Here is a 9,698-nt window from a genome sequence, read left to right on the forward strand (position 1 = left end):
CGCGGGGCGGGACCGACCCCTGCTCTCGGGGCGCTCCGGTGGCGGCGGCGGCGGAGCAGCTCGGACACAGCTCCCGCCTCCCCGCCCCCTCCGCCGGGCCCTTGATCCAATTAACGGGAGCGGGCTCTGTCCAGGCAGGTGGGGCCGGGGTAGGGCGCTGGGAGGGCAGCTCCGGCTCCCGTCTCCGTTCCCCGCCACGGGGAGGGTGTGAGGTCGGCCTTGGGCCCGGGGTGAGGAGGGCGCCGGCTGAAGTCTGAGCGGCCGGGCCCCCGGTTGTGGTGGGCGGCGGGAGCGGGAGAGTGGCGGCCCTGTGAGGAGCTGCCCGCTCTGCCCTGCCGTGAGGAGTTGGGCTCCTGTCCGTGTTGCCCACTGGCTTTGGAGCTTTAGTCGGTTTTAAGTTAGTTCCCCTGTGTGCTGTGCCGACCAGCTGGCCTCCGGTGTACTGGAGCAGGAGTCCCAAGCAGGTTCCCCAATGCCGGCCCCTACCCAAGTGAAATGCTGTGCTCTTGCTTGTGAGCATGGCATGGGTCACTCTCCCTGGGCTTGAAAACTGTCTTCACCTCGGTTTGGCTTGGCATCCATCTTTCAGCCCAATCCTGTTTTCAGTCGCTCTCTCTTTCCTCTGAAAACCTCTATCTGAATAATCTGGACCTTGTCTTTAAGACCTCATAGCCTTTAAGATGATACCAGGTGTTTCTGAATGCCAGGGAGTTTGCCTGCCAGCAATTCCATTTCTAACGCCAGGCCCCAGGTGCGATTTCACCATGATGCTGGGGCAGGGCTGTTGTGAGAAGCACTGGGAGACCTGCCTCCTCTTGACTGCTTCCAAGTGAGTTGGGACACAATTCCAAGGACCAGCTGTGGGTTTACAGTGATATTTATTCAACTGGTGGAGAAAGGAAAGACTGAAAGACTTGCAGGAGGAAGAGAGGAAAGAGTGTGCCATAAATCTGTACTTCCACTTCTCTGGAGCAGTACTTGGATGTTTTTTTCTTTACAACTGCCTCAGGTTTCATAAGACCCGGGAAATTACCTGTACTGATGCCCTTCACATTGCTGTGTTGGAAAGTGGACGTTAGGAACTATTCCACTTAAATTCTTTTAAGGCAAATCCTCAATGCGCGGTCCCTGGAAGATGGGCACCCATGGCAGGTCATTGGCTGGGGTGTGACCATGAGCATCCTTTCAGAAAGTGAGGAAAGATGCTTATCTTGTCCTCAGAGTTAATCACAATTGAGCCTATAAGCAACAACTTTGTTTTCACTAAAACATAACCAAACTCAAGTCTTTGACATAGGTATTCCCTAATTCAATTATGTTCTGAGTTTTTCATTCCATTATCAAACTAATGTACCTTAATGAAGTACAGAAAAGGCAAACACCTCATGCATTAATATTCTATATCCAGCGTTTGCCTTTGCTATGTTTTCGTGCTGATTTCTATATTGATAGTCAATGTACTGAGCATCTAAGATAGATAACATCCATTTGGGACCTGGGCGCTGCTAATGCTGATTGCAAGGTGAGGGTACTCGATAGCATGGCTGCTGCAAGCCTTGCCTCCAAGGCTGGAGTGGCTTAGGGAAGATGGGGAACTCAGGTAAATGAGGTCATAACAACTGTAATATTTTTGTTCATTTTCCTGGTGCAGGGAGCTTAGCAATGGTTATGGGATAGGAGGCCAGATAGCGTGATATCTACTCTTTCTCTTTTATCTTCTTAGGATTATATATTATTTCCTACTTTTTAGTGGAATATAGGCTTGTTTTCACATGCACGGCAAGCTCTAGTTGCTGTAATGGTGTACATTAGTAGTCAAACTAAAGTAGCCCAAACCATTTGTGCTTTGGACAAAGATCTTGGCAACAAGGAGGACACCTAATGGTATTACCAATACCATGAAGTTGATCTTAATCACAATTTAGCTTTACCAGACCCGGTGACAAGACAGCTTTATTCTGTGGAAGAGAACCACAACCTGCAACTGCGGCACAGCCTCAACATAATTGTACATCAGACAAAAGGCATCATAAAATAAGCCTAATATCCTGCCCCCACAGAACTATACTCCTCTGACTTTGCTGCATATTGTAGTTCAAAGAGTGTGAAATTGTAAATACATATAAGAATATTTTCTCAAATTAGTCTTTCTCTGGCTTGCTCAGAGTACCATACAGACACTGAGCTCTGGGACCCCAGGCCAGTGGTATTTTTTCTGTAGATGAATTGTGTATTGTCTGCTGTTCTTGTTCTTAGTGGATAAAAACTACAAAAATATCTGGTGATTATCTAGAGAGAAAGTAAACTTGGTGTTAGACTTTGATACAAACACTGTATTTAGCATGCAGCCTCACCTTTAGTACCGTGTACAGTCCTGGGGGCCAGAATTTAAGGGTGTTGAAGTCCTCAAATGGGTCCAGAGTTTGGACTTGTCTAGTTTGGAGAAAAGGAGGATAAGGGGTAACCTCATGGCTCCCTACAACTTCCTGAGGAGGGGAAGTAGAGAGGGAGGTGCTGATCTCTTCTCCCTAGTATCCAGTGATGCATGGGAAAGGTTTGAAGCTGCAGCAGGGGACGTTTAGACTGGATACTAAAAAGCATTTCTTTACTGAGAGCGTAGTCAAACCATGGAACAGGCTTCCTAGAGAAGTGTTGATACCACAGTCTGTCAGTGTTGAAGAGGCATTGTGACAATGCCCTTAATACCAGGCTTTGACTTGATCAGCCCTGAACTGGTCAGGCAGTTGGACTAGATGCTCATTGTAGGTCCCTTCTATATGAAAGTCTATTCTGCTCTATTCTATTCCATTCCACTTCTGAAAAATGCTAACTGTGATAGCTCCAATAGGGAAATATGTAGCTTACTCTGTGTGTGCTCTGCATGGGGACAATTCTGCTGGGAGACAAATGGAGTGGGGACACGAAGTGCACATCTTTGCTGGAGATAGCCTGAATAACCATCAGAGTTTTCTTTGGGATCCTATGATGAAGACTTCCACAGACCTATAGAAGAAAGTGTTGATCACTGTCAAGATATGAAGATTTTTTTTTTCTATAGTAGTTTTTCTTCCCAGAAATCAAACCTTTGAGGCTTCAGAAGCAAGAAGGGAAGTGCTGTGTTCAATTTTTCCTCTTGCTGTATTTTGCTAATGGATACAGTTCTAAGAAGAATGGAGTGTATTAGAGAAATGCCTGGTAAGACTTGCTGATTGGGTTGATATATATGTTCAAAGCCAGATCGTGTTTGTCTGTGGTTATCATTTTTGTGTATGGCATTCTAATACAGGATGACAGCAACTAATACAACTTTGTTACCGTTCAGGGAAAAAGCATAGAGACTGGGCATTTGTTGTTTTTCCATTAGTTTTTTCTGCGCATTTCCTAATATGTGAGAAAATGCATAGGTAACTATAGTTATAGCACAAAAAATACCAACACTCAAAACGAAACCCTAAAGCCCCACAGTTCAAGGCATGGCTATGTACAGATATTTTAGGACCTGTGTTCATAGCCAGCTGTGGGTGACTGCACCGTAATTACTGAGCATAGGCACTGGGAGGCCTGAAGCCTGGGACGCTACTGCTCCGGAGGTAAGGGATAAGGTTCCCCGCACAACACGGCCCCTTTGCAGGTGGAGGGGAAGTGCTGGTACCTTCCGCTGTGTTGGTAGGGCTCTTCCTTCCCCATTCTTGTCAGCTTCGTCATGTAAGGTCTGGTACTGTCCGAGCTGCTCTTGATGTGACTTTTTTATATGCTTTTGAAGCGCATTTTTTTTCTGTTGGTTTCTGACACCAGGTGTGTTTTCTTGTGTAAGTTGTGTTTTGAAATAGTATCTTTTTTTAGCTGCTGTTGGTTACTGTATCTGGGGCCCTTATCAACCAGTTTTAATAAGCCAGTTTGGTGCTCTAGAAACCAATAAGGTACGTAAGATTGTTGAGTGCTGCACCGAAACAACAACAGGCAGACAACGGACACCTTGCAGCCGCCTCCCGTGCAGTCCGGCCCCGGCGGAGTCGGAGGTGCTGGCCACGCTGATCGCCGGGGAGGCCGGCAGGGGTAAGGGCGGTGGAGGCGGGCAGGGGCTGGGCCGGCACCCTGCGCCGTCTCTGGCTTCCCCCCGCCGAGGCCGGTGCCCCTCAGCGGCGAGGGGCGGGCGGGGGCCGCCGTGGCCGCGCTCGGCTCGGCTCTGCTCCCCGGGGCCGGGCGGGGGCCGCTGACCCCCGTTCCCGCCCCGGTTATGAAACCGCGGGGGAGGGGCCGGTGCCGCCCGCCAACCGCGGCGGCGCCGGGGGAGCCGAGGCCGCCGGAGCGCAGGTGAGAGCGGGGCGGCCTTTCTCGGCCAGGCCGCAGGGGCGCTGGGCCGGGCCGGGCCGGGCCGGGGCTGTGGGGCGGCCTCGCGAGGCCCGGAGCCGCCGAGTGTGCGCTATTTGGGGAAGCCTGCGGAGTGCCCGCCGAGCTATATTTGTATATAGCCATATATTTAAATATATATAGCCGTGGCAGCCATTTAGGAATTCTAAATAAGTTCAGCGCGAGCACGGGATAAGCCCCTGGATGTGCTTCGGGGAGGATCCGCCGGGGGGATGCGTGTGACGCATCGCCCGCCGGCTGCGAGGGAGGCTGTGGGAGGCCCGCGCCTTTCCTCAGGGGCCTGGTGGTGTTGTGGTCGTCACAGCACGGGACACATCCCGTCGCTCTCGGTGGAGCAGCCCGGGTGCGGTTGCCAGCCAGTGCAGGAGCCCAATCCAAATACCGGGTGGTGGTTGTGAGTAAAAGTGGCCGCTAAACTGGAAATGCCTTCTGAGCACGGTTGTTGGAAGATCAGTCAGCCCAGGCCATCATCATGAAAGCTGAATCTAAAGAGTTCTGTGTTAGCTACTACTGAAAAAGCTAGGATGTTATGTGGTTTCACAGATTTACTTTATGCAGATCTGTGGGTTTCAGGCTTAAAAGTTTGGTAGAAGAACATCTATCAAAACATATTCTAGTGCTTTAGGATACGTTAGTTTTCATAGGTGAACAAAGAAGAGTTTATTGAACCTCTTCCCCTCTTCAGCAGGGTACAACAAAAAGCCAGTGCCATACCGATGAAAGAGGGTACAGGTATAATCACTACTTTCAGACCACTGGCATATGTTTCATTCCAGTTTTCTTTTCTGCTCTCTAGTTAGAAGTGTGTGACAGTCTTACCTTCCTTGCTTTGTTTGCTTTCAGTGGTCAGACAGGATGGCTCCAGTGAACCAGCCAAAGGACAAGGAGTGTGAGAGGGTGTATCAGCATTGGCCAGAAGAGGCAAAATCAGCTGGGAAGAGGAAAGCAGACTATGAGAAACTGGGGAATGAGACACAAGCAAAGAGGTTGTTTGTGAGAAAAACATCTAAACCCCCAGGGAAAATTGGTAACATTTCCTCAGATCCTTACTGTTTTCTCTCTACCAGACTTACTGCAAATGATAGGTTTTGACTAATTAAAGAGGGAGAATGCCAAGAAATGTGTTCAGACATGAGTGTTCAGATGGTGTTATATATTCAAGTGATAGGTGGGCATGTATTGAAGTAGTACATCCTCCAATTTTCTGTATAGTGAGTGCGTGTGCATGCATGCATGTTTAATTTTTGAGACCTGTACCCCTTAGCAAAAGCATGCTCCCTGAAGATGCTGTCATTTGAGCTCATTTGAGGGTGATTAAGTTTTGTGGAATTCCTATATTACCAGATCTCTGCTTTAGTGTAGAACAGAGCAGTCTTGGTAACACATCATTTTTCTCTCATGCAATTCCTAATGCAGTTTAGTAGTCATAAGGTTGGTATTCTGCAGCATGCAATCTAAACTGGCATTTTCTCCGGAATCTTTGCATATTTTAACTTTTGTTACAGTAACTAGGCATACTTTCTACTTCTATGTTTAGAGTAGAACAGACAATTTCTACTAATCACTTGTCATCATTTGCAATTTTTTTCCTTTACTATGTAACTTAGGTAAAAAAATCTAAAAATTTTTGATGTAATGTGGAGAGGTGATTAATTTCTAATATACTGGAAAGTTTAGTGCTTTGAATTATCAAGAAAGTTGACTAGGCTTTACCTACAGCAAGGACTTTTCATAGAGACATTTAGGTTGGAAGAGACCTTTAGGATCATCGAGTCCAACCGTTCACCCAGCACTGCCACCACTAAACCATGTCATTAAGTGCCATGTTGACATGTTTTTTAAATACCTCCAGGGATGGTAACTCAACGTCTTCCCCGGGCAGCCTGTTCCGATGCTTGACAACCCCTTCAGTGAAGAAATTTCTCCTAATGTCCAGTCTACACCTCCCCTAGTGCAACTAGAGGCCTTTTCTTCTTGTCTTATCACTTGTTCCTTGGGACAAGCGACTGACTCCTCCCTTGCTACAACCTCCTTTCAGGTAGTTGTAGAGAGAGATAAAGTCTCCCTTCAGCCTCCTTTTTCACAGAAAACCTGTAATTCCATCAATGGTTTAGAAGATCACTGGGGCTACTGCCTTGTGTGGAGATACTACACACTTTCTGTACAATTTTGGCTTTAAGGAACCAGAAAATACTGAAGTGCATTTCAACAGTCAAAGATACAGGGGTTTTACGATTTTAAAGATTTCCACTGTGTGGTCTGTAGGTCCAAACTTGGAGCAGTTAGTAGTGTGAACAGTGGAGACAAAATACTCTTTGAAAGGAGTTCTGTATGTAATTGTGGATAGTTAAAGCATCTTATGTAGTTAATTTAGCTAAATGATTTTATTGTAAATTCATGGCCTGATTTTCAGATTCGGTAAGCATCTGCCATTCCTGTAAGATTCAGAGGTAATTGGATGTAGCTAGTACTTCAGAAAAATGAGGCCAATCATATTTTTCCCTTAACCCTTTTTTAAAAAGATGAAGACCTTTGTATTTGAACTTTTCAATTCTGTGTTCCAGTTTTTATGTGTTTGAAAAAACCATTTTTTTCTCCTGAGCCATATAGGAAAGTTTCTGTTCCTTGCAATTAGAACAGCCTTTTTGAAGGATTTCTTCCAGCAGATTCTAAAAAGGTCTGAAGTTTGTTTCTTAACAAATTATCCTTCATTGTAGAACGGAATGTGGAAAAAATACCTGAATTTGTGTCATCTCTGAAGAAGGAACTGTGGATACTAATTCTTCTGTGAAAAACATAAATTAGAATATAAATACTTTTATACGTATTTCAGCAGGTGTGACAAATGTTGGCACTATGTTGGCATGTGAACAGAGAAGTTCAGTTTCACACTTGTGCATTTCTGGGCTCCACCACTGCATTAAAGAAAGATTTCATTTAGGTTCTGATCATATAGAATGATCCATGTGTTTTCAGTCTTATGTTTTTTGGTTTTTTTAATAAATATCCTTAAATGAAAATTGCATTTATGTTTCTTAAGAAATGCATTTGACTTCTGGATCCCCTGGGGTGTTACAGACCATCACTGTGGGGATGAGTAGATCACAGACATGGGACTGAACAGATCTAGTTTTTACGTAAAAGTCCCCGAAGATAAAAACTTGGAACATGAACAAAATGTAGAAACAAGCTGTACTCTCAGCAAAAATCACTTTGAACAGAAATGTTTTCAGGCGATGTGGCGTCAGCAAGTCTATTATCAAAAACAAAAGTCGCAGTGCTGTGGGCAGGCTGTACAGGCTCCAGCACAGGCAGATCGAAAATTCTGATTCACAAGCAGGCATTTCAGGAACTGGGTGGGAACTCGCAGTGCTACGCTTGGGGAATTTTCAGGTGTTTCTACTGGTCACACGTCTGACCTTTCTTTTGCTGGATGCAGGGGCTTACCACCTCCCATGGCATATTTACAAGTTGCTGGGGTTTTGGGTAGCAGCATTTTGCTTTGGTTTGAACCATTCAAATTGTACACTGTCCAAGAGATGCACCACCCACCTGTAGTATTGCTTTAGTGCTCTCCTGTTGTCCTTGATAAATCTTTGGCAAAGAGAAGGAAGGTGTAACAAGAGGAAGCATACACAAAGCTCTGGCAGTCTATGGGAACCACTGGACTCCATAGTTGCAGAAGCTGCTGTACCTTAAGAAATATAAGAACTATTTAGAGGCTTTTATCTTGTGGCTGAAGCTTTTCATGGATATAGCAGCAAATGCAGATGTCTTCCCATACTGTTAAGTGAATGAGTTGCCTATCACTAAGTTTTACTCTTTTCCAATCTGGCAGGTTGGAGCGGAGGTGGGTCTGTTGTGAGAAACAAGAGAGTCCTTTCCCATCAGCTGGAGCAGCAGCGCAGCATTGTTCATTATGTCTACCAGAACATGCTGGGAGGCTCCATTCGGGCACCACTCAGGCAGGTGAGGAGTGTCTCCTTCATGACCTGTTGGACATAACTCCCTACATAAAAAAACCTTCAACACAAGCAGGAAAACTTAAAGGGGTTTAAAGTTCTCCTATACAGTTTGTGGCCCCAAGTCTGATGCACTCTTATGTTTCTTGGTTGTGTAAAATGCAAGAGATGAGATGGCTTTCCCTTTTGGTTGACCCAGCCCTGTCATCTACATTTTATCCTCTGTTAATTCAGTGCTTCCTTGAATCATGTTTAAACTTGCCCAGTTTACCAGCTGAGTAATTGCACAGTGATACATTTGCGTGCTGCTCTGACTGTTTTGTTATACTATTCTTGTATCCACTCTGCTTTGCTAATCTTGTCAGGTTTAGTGTTGATTTTTACCTCTTCACAGATGTAGTTCATCAAGTCCATAACATTTTACTGTTTTCCAGAGCCATACACCTTTCATTTGAAAAATAACTCTTTCTGTAACATCCGTAGGTGGGAGGCACTTGGGCTAGCTTTATCTTCCTGATGATTTATGTATTTTAAGTGTCCAAATGATAAATTGCCAAGCTCATCGAAGCGGTACCTGTTTTTCAACTGAACAACAATGCAATATGTCATGGTTTCTCATTCCCTGTTTCAAGTGTTCTGTTCACTCCTATGCTGTGTAGTTGAGCTGCAGACAAATTGGATGGAGGACCATAATATTGTATCTCTGGATGACATGTAACATTTTGAGATGCTCAGTAAAGACATAGATAATCATAAGTGCCTTTTCCTGGTGTGGAGGCCTGTTCTTCTCCCTTGTTAATTACTCCACATTTTAGCTCAGCCCACAGTCTCCTAACCCTGTACATCATTTAAAATATGGTATCTCTCAGTTCTCTGTTGCTTTCTAAGTGCTGTGGCTCATGTGGATTTGTGTGGTCACAGGCTGTTTCCCTCAGGTTCAGCATTCATCCTCTTCATTTTACAGAGATGTTTAGAATTTTGTTTGAGCATACTAACACTAATGACAATTAGAAATTGTTAGCACTTGTCATTCAGAGAATCTCAGGGATGCCTGCAAAAGTCATAATTCTCTTTACCTTTTTAACAGTGTCTGCAGCTGCCTTTTCTGCGTTCTCTTGCCTCATATCGCCTCTTTCGAACAGCAAGTCCCTTTGACAGGAGAGTGACATGCTTGGAATGGCATCCAACACACCCCAGTACAGTAGCTGTCGGTTCCAAAGGTGGAGACATCATCCTCTGGGACTACGAAGTACTTACTAAAACGTGCTTCATAAAGGGGGTAAGCCTGTGTGTGTATGGAATGGGTGGGAGGGAAAACTGGAGTACCACAAAATATTGCAGATAAAAACTAAGGTCTGTTGTGAG

General features: G+C 45.4%; 1 protein-coding gene across 8 annotated transcripts in view; it reads left to right on the top strand.

Annotated features, from left to right (window-relative positions):
- DDB2 (damage specific DNA binding protein 2) overlaps positions 1-9,698 on the top strand; it is a 51,066-nt gene that overhangs the window by 32,484 nt on the left and 8,884 nt on the right. The window contains exons 1-4 of one of the 8 annotated variants that reach the window (XM_027642408.1): positions 9-134; positions 5,215-5,398; positions 8,210-8,340; positions 9,421-9,612. In XM_027642408.1, coding sequence (XP_027498209.1) covers positions 5,227-5,398; positions 8,210-8,340; positions 9,421-9,612 — 495 coding nt within the window. In that variant the 5' untranslated portion in view covers positions 9-134; positions 5,215-5,226. The other 7 variants (XM_027642406.1, XM_027642405.1, XM_027642404.1 and 4 more) reach the window with 7 other exon arrangements.

The sequence above is a fragment of the Corapipo altera genome, unplaced genomic scaffold, assembly GCF_003945725.1.
Source record: "Corapipo altera isolate COAL_440 unplaced genomic scaffold, ASM394572v1 23b, whole genome shotgun sequence".
NCBI classification, from domain to species: Eukaryota; Metazoa; Chordata; class Aves; order Passeriformes; family Pipridae; genus Corapipo; species Corapipo altera.